The sequence below is a fragment of the Cavia porcellus genome, unplaced genomic scaffold (assembly GCF_034190915.1).
Source record: "Cavia porcellus strain 051 isolate PalLab524CR breed Dunkin Hartley unplaced genomic scaffold, mCavPor4.1 scaffold_32, whole genome shotgun sequence".
Lineage (NCBI taxonomy): Eukaryota > Metazoa > Chordata > Mammalia > Rodentia > Caviidae > Cavia > Cavia porcellus.
The window spans coordinates 26,388,585-26,408,767 of record NW_026947515.1 but is presented as its reverse complement, the minus strand read 5'-3'; the positions used below and the strand labels follow the sequence as shown (position 1 = coordinate 26,408,767).

General features: G+C 51.4%; 1 protein-coding gene across 2 annotated transcripts in view; it reads right to left on the bottom strand.

Annotated features, from left to right (window-relative positions):
- Window positions 1-20,183, bottom strand: part of Septin9 (septin 9) — a 154,183-nt gene that overhangs the window by 109,690 nt on the left and 24,310 nt on the right. Inside the window, exon 1 of one of the 2 annotated variants that reach the window (XM_013147082.3) lies at window positions 16,401-16,776. The exons of the other annotated variant lie outside the window; for it this stretch is intronic. Coding sequence (XP_013002536.1) covers window positions 16,401-16,422 — 22 coding nt within the window. The 5' untranslated portion in view covers window positions 16,423-16,776. Of the gene's footprint in view, window positions 1-16,400; window positions 16,777-20,183 lie in introns of those variants that run through there. 2 annotated transcript variants of the gene reach the window in all.

The following is a 20,183-nucleotide window of genomic DNA, read 5'->3' as shown; positions in this document are numbered from 1 at the left end:
ATGGTGTACACTGACCATAAAGGGTACTTTAAGTGATACAAATGAGCAGCCAATGGGAGCATCAGAGGGCGAAGTGTGGGGAAGAAACACAGGGTGCCCTCACTCTGGGCATAGGGCCTCCCCGGCGCATCTCCAAAGCTCCCCAAACCCCCTTCTCGGGCTTCACAGGGCCCTCACACACAACACGACCAATTACACCATGCCACTGGTGCACATCTCAATATTCAGCCCCTTACTGCAGGGGTGAGGGTGGGGGTGGGGCTGAATAGCCGACCAATCACGGGCCTTGGTCTTTCTCATAACCAAGCTGCCACCTTGAAGCTACAACTCAGAAGTATGCAAAAGACACTCTGGTCCCTCTGGGAGTTCTCAGACTTTAGCAGCTATGTGCCAGGAAACTGAGGAGGACATAGTACATATCTCATAATATTGTAACTTTCAAATTTCATTTTCAACTGTTGCTGCTAGTGTATAAAAAGACAATTTTTATATATAAATCTTAAATCCTATGAGCTGGTCCAAAGTCATTTATTCCATTATTTGTTTTGAAGCCATTTTGGTATCTACTAAGCCAACAAATCATGTCAGCTGATTTTAGGGAATTTTGCTTATTTCTTTCTAATCTTGATGCCTCTAGTTTCTTTTTCTTGCCTGATTGCACCAGTTAGAACTGTTATATCCTACTACTGAACAGAAGTGGTAAGGACACCTCCACCTCATGCCAGAAGGGTCGGTGCTAACTCTACATTTTCCCTGTACAGTACATTCTTTGTCAGATTGGGTAGTCTTCCTCCACCCTTAATTTTGTAAGAATTTTTAACATGAAGGGCTGGGGATTTAGCTCAGCGGCATAAGCACCTGCCTTGCAAGCAGGTGGTCGTGAGTTCGATCCCCGGTACCGATTAAAAAAAAAAAAAAAACAGAAACAAAGAATTTTTAACATGAATGGCTGCTGACTTTGGTAAATGCTTTCTCTACATTAAAAGGACCATTACTTTCTTCTTCGTTCTGCTAATAGGATGAACTACAAAGATTAATCTTTGACTATGAAACCTATCTTAAGATTAGAATAAGTCAGATTTGGTTACAACATGCAATCTTTTATATACTGTTAGATTTCCTTTGCCTACTGTTATGGCTTGTATCTAGATGTCCCCCAAAACCTCATGCGCTCATACGTGGGCTTTTCAGAGGTGGCTGGATCTAGGGTATGCAGATGTGAATTAGGGGTGGGATAACTGCACTAGTGCACTGATTGGTTTAGTGCTGTTCTGGGCACAGGGAAGCCCCACCCTGGGTGAGGGTGGCACGAACCAATAGGCTTGTAGCCTGGATGGAATATCAGGGAAAGATGGAAGACTGGCTGGTGGCGATGGACTGGTCTCCTCTGCCATGCCCTCTGGCATGCCACCCTAGCTTACAGCCAGCTGACTAGGACTGAAACCTCTCAAACTGTGAGCTAAAATAAACATTTTCTCCTTTAAACTGTGAGTGTCAGGTATCTTGTCCCAGCAATGAGAAAGTAACTAAGACACTCAGCTTTTTAATAAAAAATCTGGGGTATGCATCTATGAGGGATATTGATTGCTGTAGTGTTTTCTTGGTTCGTGTGTTTTGGTAATGTCCTTATTTTGGCCCCCTGGAATGGATCTGAAGTGTTCCTCATTCCTTATTTCCTATAAAAGTTTGCCCAAGACTGGTGTCATTTCGTCCTTCAAGTGGGATAGGGTGCACCGAGGAAAGCATGGGAATCTGGAGTTTTCTTTTCCGAAAGCCGTTCTTTTGCTTTACTTTTTTAAAAATTTAATTTATTATGTAGAAATAGCTCTGTCCGCTTTCCCCGCCTCTTGTGTTAGTTGTTCTTAAGTTTGTTTCCTTTTGTTTTTGTCGTACTGGGAATGGTCCCCAGCAGCGCTCTACCTCCGAGCTACAGCCCACCACTTTTCATCTGATTTTGAGACAGAGCCTTGTTAAGCTGCCCAGGCTGGCCTTGTACTTGCAGTCAACTGCTTCGGCCTCAGGAGAGCTGGGATTATAGGTGTGTACCACTATGCCCAGAAAGTAAGTGGTAGTTTGAGGGACTTAGCCATTTTGTGAAAGGTTTTTAGTTTACTTACATAAAATTGCTCATAATGTTTCATTATTATTGTTTCAATGTCTATAGAATCTGGTAGGATAACCCTTCATTCCTAATGTCTATAATATATCTTCTCCATTTCTCTCTTTCATCAATCTATAGCTTGTCAATTTATACATCATTTTACTCATTTTTGGCTTATTTTTTGAGACGGGATCTAGTTTTCTAGTTTAGGGTGGTCTTGAACTCACTATGTTGCCTAGGCTGGCCTCGAATTCAGGGCAATTCTCCTGCCTCAGCTGCCCCAAGTGCTGAGATTATAGGTATGCACCACTGCCTAGCTGTCAATCATTAAAGAACCAACTTCTTTCTTACTTTAAATTTTTTCTGGTTTCCATTTCCTTCATTTCTGCCTTTATCTTCATTACTTCCTTTCTTTGACTTACCCTGGTGTCTGGGTGAGAGAGGTGGCAGAAATGTGAATAGTGATTTGTGATATAAAGTGTTACTAACTGGTAACCAAAAGGAGTAACAAAGGTGTGATATGATAAGGAATTTGTATTTGGTCTCTAGCCTTCCTCCCTTCTGACTTCTCTGGGTAGAGCTCCTGAAACCCTGAAAATCTCCAAAGAGTGGGCTGGGGATGTAGTTCAGTGATAGATCACTTACGGAGCATGTGAAGGCCCTTGGTTCAATCCTCAGCACTGCAAAACAAAACAAAACAAAACAAAACCACTCCAAAGAGTGAGGCGGGCTTTTGCACTGAGATGACCTATGGCTGGAGCTCCTGGCATCTCAGGACAACCTGGCCTGGTTGTCAGTAGAGCCAATCTTGAGCTTAAAAGTCTGATCTTTCAGCCCGGCCCCCAGTCTCCAGGAGAGCAGAGGGAAGGGTTTTAAGGTGGTGAAGTAGTTGCCAAGCACACATAATGTCCCACAAGTCTGAGTTCTGTGATGAGGAAGGGATGCCAGGCCTGAGGAAGGCGAGAAAGGTGGAAGGGACACAGCCAGGCAATCTCAACCCCTAGGGGACTGAAGTGCCTGTGCTCAGGACCCTTCCAGACCGTGCCCTATTTAACAGTTTCTTTCTTCCAGAAAAACATATTGTATTGCAGTTCACAAAACTAACCAGAAATACAAGCAATATAGTTGACAAATGCCATGCCGGCTCTCTGAAAATGGCAAAACATTGTAATTCTGTAATGATCAGAGAAACATGAAAAGACCTTTACACATGGAGACCAGATACACTTATACAGTCGAAAGACTCCCCATTGTTAAAACGTCACTTCCCCCAACTCTACAGAGTCGACACAGTCTTAATCAAAATTCACACTGCATATTTGTAAGAGTTGACAAGCTAGTTCTAAACTTTACATGCTCATTCAAAGGACCTAGAATATCCAAATCAGTGTTTTAGATGTATTGGGAGACCTCGGCTAAGTGTGCAGCTCAGCGGTAGAGCACGTGCCTGGCATGCTCAGGCCAGGGTTCCACTCCCAGAACTATGTGCACACCCATGCGCACACACACACACACACATACCCCACACCTTATTTCAAGATTTACCAACAGAGCCATTTCAAGAGTTACTCATAGAGCTAATAATTAATCAAGATGTGTGATATTGGGACAATAAATAGACAAAATATTAATAAAACATGATAAAGTTCCAATTTAGATCTACATATAAAGTCAGTTGATTTTCAAGAAAAGAACCAAGGTTAATTCAGTAGCATAAGGAAAATTCTTTCATCTAACAGTGCTGGGACAACTGGCTTTTAGTAAGGTAAAGTAAAAAAGTAAACCAACAAAACTATACATAAAGTTGACTTTAAATAGAACAAAGCAAAGAAATTTGCATAAAATTTCTATAATGTAAAAAGCACAGAAACATGTTCTTTAACCTGAGTGTCAGGGGGAAAGATTTCTTACGTACGTCCCCATAAGCACAAATCACAACTTAAAAAAAGATAAATTGGACTTTCTCAAAATAAAACACTTTTGCTCATTGAAAGCCATCGCTAGGCAAATGAAAAGGCAAAGAACAAAATGAGAAAAAAACATCCCAACATACATACCTGGAAATGGATGTGTATCTAGAATATATAAAGAATAGATGACTCAACCTGATTTTCAGAAGGAGAAAGATCAGGGCAGACTCTTTTTTTTTTTTTTTTGGGGGGGGGTCTTTTTCGTTTTTATCAGTACCAGGGATCGAACTCATGACTGCCTGCTTGTAAGGCAGGCGCTTAAGCCGCTGAGCTAAATCCCCAGACTCTTTAAAAAGGAAAGTATGAGCCAGAGGCAGTCACAGCCAGGGGGAAGACCGAGAAGCCGACCTGCACCCTCCTGGCTACCGCCAGCGGTAGCCTTGTAAGTGGGGAGGAGAACCCAAAAGCCAAGCTGTGCCCTCCTGTGAGCCAGCAGGCGCATGGGTTAGGAGACAAGAACAGCTTGCCCCCTCCAGTAAGCAATCAGTTGATTCGGAGGAACACAGGCATTTGCTGGGTAAGCTCAATGGCATAAGCACCTGCCTGGCAAGTGCAAGGACTCGAGTTCAACCCCTGTACCAAAAAAACAAAACAGAAACCAGGCATTTATTCCATCGTGGGCTGCCCCCACTTGGGGTCCTTAGGACTAAAGCTACTGTGCTCAGTTTTCCTTACAAGTCTTTCTGGGGAGAAGTGTTTTCATGTCTGCGGTGCAAATCCGTAGAAGTGTAATTGCAGAGCCTAGGCTGATTAAAGGTTTAATTTTATAAGAAGCTGCGGGGGGGGGGGGGGAGAAGCTGCCAGGTTGCTATCCACAGTGGCCGCAGCATTTTGTAGTCCACCAGCCGAGGAGAAGGGTCCCTGGTGCTCCCCATGCTTGCACACATTTGGCACTGACTGCATGCTTAGATCTTGGTTATTCTGGTAAATGTGCATCGAAATCTCATTACGGCTTTAATCTGAATTCGTCAACTGGCTAATGCTGTCCAGCACGTTATCATGTACTTATTAGCCATCCATATCTTTCCCTTTGTGAAATCCTTTCAAAACCGTTGCCCATTTTAAAATAAGATCGCTTAACTTTTCCTTATTTGTTCTGGATACTGGGATTTTTGTCGGATGGATATTGTGCACATTATTTCAGACTGACTTGCCCATTCATTTTCCTTCTGGTGTCTTGTAATAAGCAAAGGAAGGTCCTTTTACTTTGGAGGAAGTCTGAATTTTACAAATTTCTTTTTTCTCTGATGTTATCAGTATCTGTGTCTTTTTTTTTTTTTTTTTCCTTTGGTCTTTTTCATTTTTATGAGTACCAGGGATCGAACTCATGACTCCCTGCTTGCAAGGCAGGCGCTTATGCCGCTGAGCTAAATCCCCAGCCCCTAGCATCTGTGTCCTTTGTAAGAAACTTTTGCCTATGCAGAGTCACAAAGATATTTTTATTTTATATTTTGTCTTTTTGAGACAGGGTCTCACTATACAGTTCAGGCTGGCCTTGAGCTCACTTTGTAGCCCAGGATGGTCTGGAGCTTGCAATGATCTTCCTGCATCAGCCTCCTGAGTGCTGGGATTGCAGGCAGCAGCAACACAGAGAGGTCTCAAGACATTCAAACTGGCAAAATTAATCTGTGATGGAAAAAAGTCAGGACAGCAGCTGCCTTCCTGGTGGGATGGGGGGAGCAGAGACTTTCTGGGGTGCTGGCCATGTTTTGTGCTCTGATCGAGGTTGCACACGAAAGACACTGATCCCCACTATCACCACAAGAGAAAAAAAAATTGAGAGAACGGTACCCTGAACTTCTGTGCATCTGTGCTTGGTCTGTAAATGTCCCCTCGAGGGGAAAAAACTCATGAGCAAACACTGTGGGTAGTTGGTAAAATGCCCAATGGAGGGTCTTCGCAATCACTGAGGCTTCTCTAGAAATGCAGCTCTGCAGGGCCTGATTGCCGGGAGGATGGAGGCATGGAGATGCGGGGGTTCAGCGGATAATTCTGTCGCATTCTGCACGTTTGAAAATTTTCACAGAAAGATGGAAAAACTTAAAAGAGGCTGAGACACATACACTAAAAGTAGGAAAATGAAACACCAGAGGTGTCAGGGAGCGTCTCCCTCCCTTCCCACCCTTTTCCAGTTCTCAACCCCCGCAGGCCCCACCCGGGCGGGACAGGGATCCGGAGGGCAAGCCCCCCACCCCACCTCTTCCTTCGGTGCCCAGAGCACTTCCCATTCTAGCGGCCACTTCCCTCGCCCCCAGCTAGCACGGTCAGCTAAAATGCACCCAGGCGGGACATGCAGACGCGGGCTCCCGAGCGCGCACCGCCACCTGCTGGGCGCACGCCTTTTCGCACCCGCCGCACCCAGCGCTTGGGCCCGGCCTCCACCTCCTCCTCCTCCTTCCGGCAGCAGCAAGCAAGTGGGTGCTTGGGCTTGGAAGGAGCCTGCCTGCAAAATCCAGCTCCCGTTCTGTCCCGGTGCATGTCTACAGACACACTACAGAGGATCAGGTTGTGATCTTTTCCTCTCTCCCTGGCCACCGCGACTTCACGGCCAAGACCCTAAAGTCCCAACGCCGTGAATTCTGAAGCTGAGGCTCTTCCATCACGGCCTATCACAATGCCTGCGACAGGCACAGTGACAGGGACACCCCAGGCACTGCCTGAGAAAAGCGCAGGGACCTCGGCAGGTCCCGCTGCATGGCTGCAGGGACGAATCCAGACTGAGGGTCGCCAGCGTGAGGCTCCGGGGCAGTCAGGACAGGGAGGGCGCCCAGGCTGCAGAGAGGTCGTGGGGAGGCGGCAGGCGCAGGCGGAGCCGCAGAGAGGTGGAGCCCGGAAAGCGGGGCTGCACTGAAGCGGCGTGGGGGAGGGCCGGGGCGGAGCCACTGAGAGGTCTAGGTGGTGGAGCGAATTGGGGCCCGGGAGGCGGGGTCCCGTCTCTCCCGTATGAGGACCTTTGCACCTCCTGGTGTCTCCAACTCCCTGGTGTCCCCATACAGCCAACCAGGATGCTAAGGCTGCTCTGCGGGTTGGGGTACGGAGACCCTAGGAAGGTTCTTCAATCCCCTTTCTTTCCAAGTGCCCCGCCTAAGGCGGAAGAGACTCCAGAGCCAATCCCAAGAGCAGCCCCAAAACTCAGAAGCTGAGCAAATGGCAGTTCAGAACCACACCACCAGGAGGTGTGCCGGGTGATCAGTGAGCTCCTGTCATAGCCCACAGCTGTCAGGCCAGTGATGACAGTAACTCACTCTGTGGCCCTCTGCGCTGCCCCTGGAGCCTCGGCAGACTCAGCAAAGGATAAGTGGGCTACAAGGAGAGGGAAGGTGCCAGGTCTCCTGGAGTGCTGGAGTTGTGCAGGAAGCATCACCAAACACCATACGCCCCAGGGAAGCAGCAGGGCTGGGCCAGGCTCAGAGGAGAAGAGGCAGGAGCTGGGAAGCAGCAGCGCGACTTCAGGGCCACAGCCCAATAAGCACATGGAGAGGCCCAGACTCCACAGCCTCCTGCTCCTGTCTGGCCACCTACGGTCACCCAAGCCCAGGGACCTTGATTCTTCTTCCCTCAGGGACAGGGCCAGTGCTAAGCATGGGAAGGGGAGCTGACTCAGCCTTGGCTCCTAGGGCTAGATGAAAACCACCTGGTTCTTCCTACTTTCCCCAGAATCAGGAGCCCTAACCCTGGGAGACGCAGGGAAGCACTAGTACAGGGCTGCCGACTGGATGTCACATACGAGCTCACCGTAACTCTCCCAAGACTCAGTACCCCACGAGACAGGAGGGAATGACTCAGAATGGTGCTCCCCGCTTTGGGGCCACCTGGCTCCTGGGGCTGCCTTCCCAGGATCAGCCACCACGACCCTGCTCTCAGCAGTGGGACCAAACCACAGCCAGCCACCTCCAGGCACAGATGCTGCTGGTACCGCCCCTGCAGGGAAGGGCAGGGCTGGGCAGGGCCAGCCACCACATCAGTGACCAGTGGCCACTTCAACCAGCAGGGTCCACCTAGCAATCAAACAGCACCACTTCCAACTGCAGCAGCCACACCACCTCCTAGCCTCTCTGTCTCTCCGCCCTTCCTGCCTAGACAGTCTTCCCCTGGATTTGGGGCTGGTCAGATATTTCTGGTCAAACTTTAGCTCAAAGCCACCCCTCGGGGAAGAGGCTTCCATGCTACCAGCCCTTATCAAAAATGATCTATTCATTTGTTTATCTATTTGATGCCTGATATTCAGTGCACATGACAAATTCTGAGTGCCAGTGAACCTACATCTGTGCAGCACATAGTAGGAACTCAATTAACATTCATCAAGTAAACGGGATCAGCCTATGTCTAACAGGTACAAAATAATCTGAGATGATCTGATCAAAGCAGAGACCACAAATAGTGCTCAGTTGGCTGTGGGAGGAAAGACAGGCCAGGGCTCCTGCAACCCACCAGTGTGACCAGTCTGCCCAGTCTGAGAGCATTCCCAAGCTTTCCTAGCAAAGCTTTTGAGCTGGGGCCCCTCTGATTTCAAGGAGTATTATTGCTGTGTTTTGTTTGTTCAGCTTTGCTCAACTCAGTTTCCTTTATTGATAAAAGAAAAAAAAACAAAAGAAAAAGCAGGTGGTGGACCAGGGGTTGGAGATGGAGATGGGAGGGCTGCTCCAGAGCCCACGGCAGAAAAGAGCCTCCAGGAGCTGAAAACTGCATTGCTGTGTTCTGGGTTCAAGGTGTAACCCAGAGCCCCGCATCAGTGCTCCAAGCCTGAGCCACCCATTAGGAGGAGGACTCCCAGCCCTACTCATCTCTCACCCAGACCCTACTCCTTAGAATACCCTGAGCCTGCCAGTTGGGGGCTTCAGGCTTTGGGCTACCTCAGGCTCCCTGTAAGGGTACTTAGGCCAAGGGAGCCCCTGCCCCTACTCCAATGCCCCTGCTAATGCAAGACCCTGAGGGAGCCCGAGTGCAGGACAGGTGTGGTCAGGTAGGGCCAGCGGCACAGAACAGAATTCAAGAAAGCTTTGATGTCCAGGATGGGTGGAGGGGTTCCCTCTCCTATGTGGGATAGGGAGGGAGAAGGTATCTTCCAGCCAAAGGTATCTCTCAGCTTCCTTAAATGAGGTAATGTAGCCAGAGGCAGTGATGATATACAGGTTATAGTTTTTGTTTCAAAGACAGGGGAGAGAAAAAAGGCCACAAACAGAACCATTTGGGATGGTGTGCTTTGAGGTGAGAGTGGCCATGGCCCATGAAAGTCTGAAAGGGGTCTGTGTCCAGGGGCTGGGGCAGGGCAAGTAAAAGGCCTGAACCCCGAATTCAGGAGACTGATGGGAGTACTGAGCTACATAAGGGGCTCCTGAGAGCCAAGGCTCTGAAGGAACATGTCCATGTGCCACTTGCCCCCCACAGCCTTCCAACACATGGCTGCTCACAGGGGCCCACATGGGCAAGCACAGAACAAGGTCCTAGGGATACAGGAGAGAGAGAGGGAAAGGGTGGGGGCCTCCCAGCTTGCAGGAAGGAAGCCCATATACTGCCCAGGAAACTGTGTACTTAAGCTGTTCCTCTCAGCCCCAGCCTCCCTGCAGCCATGTGACCCTCGGCCTCTCTGTCACAGGGCCTTTGTACGTGCAGTGCTTTCTCACACAGGCCTAGTCGGAGCCTGATTTACTCCTTGCTTTCACAGCTCAGCCCCAAGCTCTGCTCCCAAGAGCAGCCTTTGCTGACCTGTGCACACACACCCCTACCCCTGGCCTCTCCTTTGCCACTCTTGTTGCCAGGATTTTATATTTATTGATATAGTTCTGCATTTGTGTAGCCTCCTCAGAGCAGGGACTGTCGAGTTTTGTTCTGCACTGTACCCAGAGCTGAGGACATGGAGACCCGCATTTGCAGAATGAATGAAGGAAGGAAGGAAGGAATGGCAAGGGAAGTGCATGTGTGTAATGCTGAAGTCAGGCTGGCCCTGAGGGAGCAGAGGGTGAGGAGTCGGGAGGAAGTCAGAATGTGACAAAGGTGGGTGGCAGAGGGTGTGGGGCACAGTGTGTGCATGGCAAGCACTTCTGGGCTGACAGAGTGCCAGGAAGTAGAAAGGCTGAGAACCCAGTGCCTGCTCCTGCTCAGGGAGCCAGGTGAGGCCCAGGAACCTCCATCCCTGGAGAGGGGAGAGGAGAGCCAAGCTCAGGGGCACGGGGGGATTGATCAGCTCCACGGTCCCACAGAGGATCTGTGTGTGGGTGGGAGGACGGAGGCAGTGCCTTCAGGCCTGTGTCCAGATCAGAAGGGAGGACGCCAAGGCTGACCACTCTGAGTTGGAACAGAGCCCCAGATGGCTAAAACCAAGAGGGAGATGGAGCAGAGGGCAGGAGGCTCCTGGGAAGGACACTAGAATATGGGGACAGGCAGGGAGCACTGACCCAGTCCATGCGGACACCAGTCCACCTGCAGGCCAGGCTGCCAGACTACCATGGCAGGAGTCACATTTGTACAGTGAGCCTCTGCCAATAGCCCAGAGGATCCAGAACAGGGCACATGTCCTGGGCCAGCACTGAGGCCAGACCCAGCCTGGGCCTACATCTTCACTTCTCCTAGTCTCCAAGGAGAGCCAGCCTAGGTGTGAGGAAAGACAAGGAGTGAATCAAGAGCCCAGGGCATTAAGTTGGACCCTTCTCTCCACTATATGGAACAAGACATACACAAAAGAGCTAAACATTACAAAACTTTTAGAAGAAAACACAGCGGAAGAACTGAGCTGCTTGATGGTGGCCTTGACCGTGATGTCCTGACTATGAGGCCAAAATGACATGCCACAAAAGATGAACTGGACTTATCAAAAATTTAAAAATCTTATGCCACACTGGATGTTTTATCAATAGAGTAAAAAGGCAAACTTTAGCATAAAAGAAAACTATGAAAAATCATTCATCAGATTTCCAGAATATATAAAGGATTCCCCCAGCTAAACAGAAACAACCCAATTCAAGGATAGACAAAGGACTTGAAGAGACATTTCTCAAGGACAGTAAGCACACAAAAAGATGTTTAACGAGATTAATCACTGAGAAAATGCAAATCAGAGTCCCAGTGAAAGCCAGTCACGCTGGCTTATACCTGTAATCCAAGCTACTGGAGAAGACCACAATTTTCAGATCAGACTGAACAACTTAGCCTAAATTAACAGGGATGGGGATGTAGCCCACAGGAACGACACTTGCCTAGCATGCACGAAGTCCTGGGTTCAATCCCTGAGACCATAAAAAGAAAAACAACCCCTCCACACACAGCACAGTATCACTGGACATTGACTAGGCCGGCTGTTACCAAGAAAAAAGATGAGCAGAGATGAGGACGTGGAGAAGCTGAGTGCTCTGCAGGGCTGGTGGGAGTGGCGTGTGGAACACAGCACGGAAGTTCCTTAAAAAGTCAAATAGAATCCAGTAGCTCCACTTCCAGTATGTGCCAACAGGAACTGAGAACAGGACCAGAAGAGGCTTGCGCCCCAGGACCAAAGCAGAATGACATGCAATCGCCTAAAGGCAGAGGCAGCCTGAGTGTCCAGGAATGGACCTAAAGTGGAATATCCTGTAAAAGAGGGGGATTCAAACCTCCCTGTGCTACAGCACAGGATGAACCTCAAGCACCTGAGGCGGAGTAAAACAAGCCCAATCACAGGAAGAAGACACTGCACGATTCCACTCACGGAGTCCCGAGAAGTCTAATTCGCAGCAACGGAGAGTAGAATGGGAGGAGTAGGAAATGGGAAGCCAGTGTTTAAAGGACAGAGTCTCCATCTGGGGAGCGAAAACCGGTTTGTTTGTTTGTTTGTCTGTTTGTCTGTTGGGTAGTACTGAGGTCTGAACCCAGGGCCTTCACACTGAGCTGCATCCCCAACTCTCCTGATTTTGAAATGAGGTCTCACTAAGTCATTAACTTGCCCGAGGAGGCTGGGCTTGAATCTGCCTCAGCCCCTCTGAGAATGGGAATTCCAGGTATGTGCCACCGTGCCCAGCTAAGATGAGAACACAGAAAAGGACAGCAGTCACAGCCACACAACATGCAGGCACTTAATGCCACTCACTGTACCCCTAAAAATTGTGAAAATATTACCATTCATATTGTGTGTCTATTTTACAACAATATCAATATTAAAAGAAAAAAGAAAAAAAGAGTCCAGAGTTGGGGCAGCACCTCGGGTACCCCAAGTCCTCACAGTGCAGAGTGGTTGCAGGGACTGCTGACCAGCTGGGAGTGGTCCCCAGGTCATGCTGTGTGGCTGTTTAAAGCACAGCAATGTGGTGCTCACGTCATTCTTAAAGGCCCCTTAACACAGAAATAAATTTTCAACTTAGCACAGTTTCTGGAAAGATTCCATTTAAGGCTTGGAAAGATTCATACCAACCTCTCATCCACTCACCATCCTTACCAGGTCCACTCTGCTTCCCACCCCACTACCCTCGTGGTAGCTGCGCTGCCAGCTGGGGCAAGGACCCAGGAGGGCCTGGGCAGGAAGGAAGTTGCAGGAAGGGCAGTGGGGCAGGTCCCTGATGTCCTTCCCAGCTGACCCTTAAATGCCAGCTGGGGCTGGGCCACCTCTTACATCTCCAGGGGTAAGGGACAGAGTGGAAAGGGTAGAGGCCATCCCAAAGGTCCACAGTGAGCCAGGGAGGATTGTGCGACACAGAACACGATCTCATGCATCCAGGATACATGGGACTATAGAGAGGTGAATGGTGCCACCCCCATCATGCCCACCCAGAGCTTGTGAACTTGGCCTTAATTAGAAGAGGAGTCTTTGCAGAGTAAGTGAATTAAGGATCCTGTGATGTGATCATCCTGGGTTACCCAGTGGACCCTAAATCTATGATGAGTACCCTTACATGAGAGCACGAAGGGAAATCAGGGCCAGAGAGAAGGCCATGTGACAGTGGAGATGGACTGAAGTGATGTGGCCACAAGCCAAGGAATGCTAAGGATTGTAGTGGACACCAGAAGCTGGGAGAGGCCTGGAATAGATCCTCCCTCAGAAACTCAGAAGGAGCCAGTCCTGCCAACACCTTGATCTTAGACTTTTGGCTTCCTCAACTGTGAGACAGCACATTTCAGCTGTTTTGGGCCATGAGGAAATCCCTACAGGGATCAAAGTCCCCAGAAGGGGTACAGGCCAGATCTCTCCCAGGGACTGGGATGGTAAAGCCAAAGAGGATGAGGGCGGGCTGTTCTGTCATGGCCCATTCTGCTCACGGCCCGCAGTGCCTCCCAGGCTGGGGTGACAGTTCCCCAGGGAGACAGAGACAAAAAGAGACGTCAAAATGAGGATGGAGAGGACAGTGAGGATTGAGGCCTGGCCTCCAGCTCCCCGCCTGCACCAGACACAGGGCCCACCCCTTCCCTGGCCAGATCTGGGCCGGAGAAGCTGTCCAGGGCCAGGGTGGCCCTGTCTAGGGGACCCCATGCCAGCAGTCCTGATTGTGCATCAACTCCACTGCTTAGGACGCACCCAGGAGCTGCTCCCATCTCCGGACAGCTGAGTAACCGCCCCTAGTGGAAAGTTCCCTTGTTGGAGATTCTCTCCCTGCTGAAATACAAGCTCTTGGAACAAGATAAAACTGCTTAATTTGTCAAAGCCACAAAGCCAGTCTAGAACAAAAAAAAAAAAAAAAAAAAACCGACCCTTGGCTGGAGGGGTGGCCTTTCATGCCTCAGCAGCCTGTGCCTGCTCCATGACTCAGTCAGCCCTGCTGACAAGCTTGCTGCATCTTCCCTAGCAAGGCCGCAGCCTGGGAGGAGGGGAGCCGGGAGGCTCCTGGGCTGGCTCGAGGGCCCGGAGAGAGGAGCAGATCTCAGGGCTGCCCCAGCCCAAGGCGCCTGGCCATGGGCCTACCAGCACAGGAGCACACTCTCCCACCAGCCACTCCCGAGCAGTGGGCTGCACACACCTCGCCCATCAGCCAGCAGGGCAGAAGTGACCTGATACCCATGCTGGACACTGGCAAGCAGGATGCAAGGCAGGGTCAGAAGCCCACTGGACAGGACGTGGGGTACCCAACCAGGGCAGCGCCCTGGCTCTGCAGGTGAAAAAGCTGAGACCCAGACGGTACAGTGATCTGTTGTCCATGGTCTTCCAGAGGGATAGGACAAATGCTTGCTTCCCCAGGAGTGAAGAATTTAGCTATGCATAGTCAAGGGGCAAAGTAAAGCCGGGCATGGTGTACACACCTATAATCCCACACTCTGGGAAACCGCAGTGAGACAGTCACAAGTTTAAGCCCAACTGACGCAATTTAGTAACTTAGCAAGACCCTGTGTTAAAAACAAACAAACAAAGCAAAATAAAAAGGGCTCGGTATGGAGCTTAGTGTAAAAGCCTTGGTTTAGCTCCCAGCACCACACACACTGTTGAAGCGAGGGTCAGCCCAGGTGAAAAGGCTCTGGGGAAACAGCTGGGGATTTTCCTCCACTCTCCTACTGTAGCCTCTGCGGACCTGAGTTTTGGAAAATAGTTTTAAAAATAAAACCAGAGCCAAGCAGGGATTTCACAGAAAACAGCGATCTCTCACTGGGCACCTCCTGGGAGAAGGTCCCCACCCCAGGCTGGCAGCTCTACCCTCGGTGGAGGGCCGAGGTGGTCAGGCAGCCGGGAAGGTGCCTCTCGGGCCCTCCTCAAAGGCGGCTTTGTTCTGTGCAGGGAGCAGCCCTGGAGTCTGGTCAGCACGGGAGGTTCCAGTCCTCCAGGGGGCCCATCTTGCCTTTGTGACCTCAGGTGGCCCACCTGGCCTTGCCTTGTCATCTATAGAATGAGGGCTGGGACAGGAGTGTGCCTCGGTGGTGAGGTGCTTGCCTAGCACACACAGGACCCTGGCTTTCATCCCCAGCACTGAAAATTAAATGAATGAATGAAAGCTGTACCCAAGGCTCCCTGCCAGCCAGACCACTAAGTGACAAATGTCCCAAAGCTGGTGGCTGAGGAGGTGGCAGGACCCTCTCCCAGTGAGAGGTAATCAGCTCTGAGGACCACTCCACTCACTCAGCCCCAGGAAGGTCTCCCTGCGTGCTCCCTGCCAACCAGGCACAGGTGCCCATCACTCCCAGCTGGCCCAGGTCACTGAGCCCAAGCACAGAAGGGCCACACTTTCACCCCCAACACTGGTCTCTGTGGCTGCCCCACCTTCCCGGGTGTCTGTCTGCTGTGTCCATTAGTGCGTACCCCATTGGAAGGCCCCCTCCACAGTTCAATACAACATCACAAGCCTGAGTGGTCCCTGAAGTGTAAGGGGAGAGAGTGACCTTCAGAGAGGCTCTGGGAAGGGTCTTCCTTCCCTCTGGCTCTCAGGGACCCTCCAACACACACAGTGGTAACCAGTGAGCCAGCACCAATGACCCCCTATAGGGCAGCATCCTTGGCTTCACCAGGACCCTACAGCACCTCAGAACTCAAGCCCAGAACCCAGCTCAGGCTCTCAGCAGTCCTCAAACCACATGGCAGGCCCCAGCACCAGGTCCTGGGCTACACCAGAAGTGACAGGCCTGGTGATGACCACAGCCTCAAAGAGCACATGCCAGGTAAGAGCCAAGGGGTCTGAGCAGGTAAACAGGGTTTCCTGCACTGCAGGAGGCTGAGGAAGAAGGGCGGCGAGTTGGAGTCCAGCCTAGGAAATTCTGAGAGGTAAAGAGCGTGAAGGCTTTGGTTCAATGTCCAGTACTGCAAAGTACTCAGCTGGGAACCTCAGTTCCTAAGGAAGGGAGGACTCCTTTCCCCTAGTTTACCCACTCATGCCTGCAGCCTATCTGCGCGGACTCTGCGCGCGTGCCTGTGAACGCGCACTCGCAGGAACAACAAGCACGCGCACACAACGCGCACCTCCTCGGAGCACCGGGAGCTCCATCTCTATAATCTTCTGTTAGCCAGATCCAGAAATGTTTCAGGGAGGAGACCAAGGAGGCTTTGAAGACAGACTTGGTCAGCAGCAAAGAAACAAACCACACGTCGGACAAACCAACCCGGGCACCCGAGCAGCACGGTGGGCCCCCGGACCCTTTCCTGGGATCTCGGTGCCCACCATTTGCATTTTTACAGTGGTCACAGATGGCGAAAGTGGCATGTTGAAAAATGAAAGAGAAATAGCAAGGGGAGAGGAGAGCCGAGTTTAAATAAAAGCCAGACTTGGTAAAAGCTCAGTTTGGGGAGCAACATTCCATCCCACAAATTTATAACCATCAAAAGCAAAAGAAGTATTTCTCCAAAATAAGTACAAGTGGCCCTTGGGTGCTTAGCTCCCCAAAGCATCAATAAAGCGCTGGGATTCAGGGTGCCGGGCCTGGGGCCTGGGGCGTGGACGGAGGAGTCTGCCTACCTGTGATCCGGTCTCTCTCCATTCCTACGGATATATTTAGCAGCAGGCGGGCGGGAGTCCGGGAGTCCGGGCTTCCCCAGTTCAGAGGCGTCTCCCTTCTCACCCCTGTCGCCCTCCCTCTTTCTGCCTCCTTCTCCTCCTCCTCCTCCAAAAACACTCTTTGTCTGGTCTAATTTCTTCAATCTGTTGCAATCACGAATACATCCAAATTACCACATTTCCATGTGTGGATCATATGTTTGTGCTCCAAACTGAAGTAGCATTGTCTCTTCAAAACCGGAGGGAAAAGGAAGCGAAAAAGGTGGGGGGCGTGGGGGCGCCAGGAGAGAGAGCTAGAGGTGTGCTGCGCAGGGGTCCGGTGGCGCCTGAGGGCTCCCCACTCGCGAGGACAGTCAGCCTTCCGTGCGGTGGCTTCAGTGGTCCAGCATGCAGCTTCCGGCGGGAGGCGCAGGCTCCCGTCTCCACCCCCTTCGGCCCCCGCCGCCCAGAGTCTCGCTGCTCTTTTTAATATCCACTTGGAGATGCTTAACTTAGGCTCTTGGAAACCAACTCGCAGAGTCAAATTCCTGGCGACTTCCAGAGGCTTTCATTTTCCCAGTCCAGCGATGCTGTGATTTCCTTGGGTTTAAGTGTTTTAAAAGCATAGTTCCTGCCCTGCTTTCCTCACCCTGGCTGGCCCAGCCCTTCACCCTACCACTGGGCTGAGCTGGGTGGGAGGATGGCCACTTCCCCACAAGCAGGCGGGCTGAGGGAAGGTTCCAGAGCACCTGCCCAGGATGCACCCTGCCCTTTGAAGTCACCCCTCTCCCATTAGCCTATGGGGTCGAGGGAGCCACTGTCCCCACCCCAGCCTCCAGGGCAAGCCGGATGGAGGCTTCCTGGAAGATTCCTACCCCACAAGCATGAGTCAGTGAGTCTCAGCAGTCCCTTGGGAGGGAGCAGTCTCCTGTTGCCCATTTCCCCAGACTCAGCAGCCTTGGGAACAGGGGCCAGGCTGGGGGCTCAGCACTGTTTCCTGCTAGGCTCTGTTTCCTGGAGTCCCAGGGGCTATTAATACACCTAGCAACCCAGATGCCCCCGCTAGCACCAGAGTCTGAGCCCGAGCAGAGCTGGTGGGGGAGGGGGTGGCCCCTGAGGTAATCCCCAGGGTGTGTGGGGTCCCCCTCACCTGGAGGTCCATTCAGACCTCAGAGATACAGTTTGCTTTCCCAATTCTGTTTATAAAGGAATTTATATTCATGCCAACGTTAAAACTCAGGCTATTTGTCTCCAACTTCCAGCTTTCCAGCTTTTCTTGGAAAGGGAAGACCTGTGGCGAGACTGGGATAGCCTTCCTTCCTGACCACTCGGGGCCGGAGTGAAGACCAGTGCCCTCGCTGGACAAAATGTGCATTGTCCAGCTGTTCTGGTCCCTATGGCCATGCCACACATTTTTGTGATTTCCCTACCCCGGGGCAATCTCTGAGTTTACAGTCCCTGCCTCATGGGGTCACAGGAGTTACATGTGGCCAGGCAAGGCTTATGAACAGCGCTCTAGCTGACTGAGCCAAAGGCCAGAACCGTCCTTTCTCTGTGTCCAGCAGGATCCTGAGACCATTTCTCACAGCCAGGGCATCTTCTTCGGGAGGTGGAGGGACCATTCCGAGCCTTCTGAGAGACACCGAGTAGCAACCAACCCCTCCCAAAGCAGCCTGCCCAGTGCCTGACTGGTAAGGAGGACCAGAGGCTCTCAGGCACTGACCAACCCCCCTGCCCCTGGCCAAGATCAGTGCTAATTCCTAGAACCTGTGAGTCTGACTTACTTGGAAAAGGGTTTTTACACACATGAGCAAGAGCAGGATCTTGAGACAGAATGATCATCTTCAATTACCTTGTACCCTAAAGGCTACCACCAAACCCATGGAAGTAGGAGTTTTGTTGTTTTGCAGTACTGGAAGTTGAACCCAGGGCCTCTGCACTGGGCAATATCCCTAGGCTCTTTTTTTTTTAAACAATGTCTTATTAAGTCACTAAATTGCCCAGATTGTGCTTAAACTTGTGATCCTCCCACCTCAGCCTCCCAGAGAGCTGGGATTACAGCACCATGCCCAGCTAGAAGAGGGAGAGATCACACACACACAGAGGACACACAAGAGGGGAGCAGACAGAAGCATGGAAGACACTGCCTCGCCATTGCAGTGATTCAGCCCCAAGCCGACAGACACCCGGAGCCACAGCGGCCGGAAGAAGCAGGAACAGATTCTCCCCTAGAGCCTCTGGAGGGAACTCAGTCCTACCAGCACCAGGCACCAGGATTTCAGATCAGCAGTGCTGGGTTCAGGCCTGTGGTCTTTAAACTCACTTTGGTGGTATTTAAACTCACTTGGTGTACAGCCCAGGACACACTGAAGAGCCACTGTTCCGGCTGCTGCCTTCTAAGATAGATGTGAGACCACTGGGAACCATCATTGGCTCAGAACCACGAGACTCACAGAGGTTTTTCAGTTTATATGTTAACCGTCTTTTCTGACTTTAAGAAATTGTCCTTATTGGTCTTTCTGGTAACAAATGTAATGGCAGTCCTTTGCATTGTTAGAAACGGAAGAGTATAAAGAAGAAATCCTGCTATGACTCTCCAGTACCAACGCCCACTGGGCGGGCAGGCCAGCAAGGCCCCGGAGGCCTTGGGACCTCACCTGCCTGCGGAAATGTGGGAGCTCAGGGTTCACTGCTGTGGTCAGTGCCTTGCCGAGCACAGCACTGACCCTGCTTTCCACAGTGCAGTTTAGCTCAAGGTCCTGACCGTGCCTGAAAGTGTTCTGGACCCACCAGGGGATCATTAATCAAGAGCCAAGGTGGGGAAAGACCAGGAAGCAGGGATAGCCCTCCCCACCCCATGGCCCAGTGTCCCAGGCTTGGTGCAGGCCCTCGGGAGCAACCCGCCAGGCCAGCTGGAGGCCCACGAGTGGATCCTCATGCAGTTCCCTGCAGAGAGGAGGGGAGAGTGGGGCTGGGAAACCAATCCCTGTCTGAGGCTCAGAGGTATGTTCTCATGATACGCACAGTGTCACCCAGCCGCTCAGGATGTACTGAGGCTTGCTGTGTCTGCCCGCAGTCTGGGTGCTGCTCCCCAGCAGCCCTTCCAGAAAGATCTCCAGCTGCACTTTTGTCCCTGGGCCCACAATGACCCATGCCCATCATTTGAGCACCCCTATGGATGGCAACCCTCAAACCTCAGAGTAGAGCTCACTGGCCCAGACCACATGGGGAGGAGCAGCCAGGGACCTGAGCAGTATGTGGAGGGATCATGGGATCCCCTAGAACCTGCCTGGCCCGCAACTACAGTGTCAATGGTAAGTGCCTTCCTTCCTCTCCAGCTAGACCTGGGGAACTATCTCTTTTCTGAGGCCTCATCAGGTCCTTTCTCTATAGGAAGACTTCCACAGCTGGGCCTTCTCCCAGCCCAGGGGACAAAAGGAAACAGCTGAGGACTTACTTCCCTACCCTCCTCACAGCATCCAGGTGCCGTGACCAAGGCCTAGTGGGGCGGGGAGAGCCGGCACTCACCCTGCAGTGCCCTCCACCCCTGCCCAGGGCATCATTGCGAGCACTCTCACCTTGGGCCCTACCAGGAAGCACATCCATATGCACCGGACCCTGTTGGGAGGGGACAAAACAGTGCCAGCCACTCTGAGGATGGCCTGAGCGGCCAACGCCTGCCAGGAGGCCATCTGGGCAAGCAACGCTCTGCATGATCCTGATGCCACACTGGGCAACAGGGACCCCAGAAAGGGGGCTGATAGC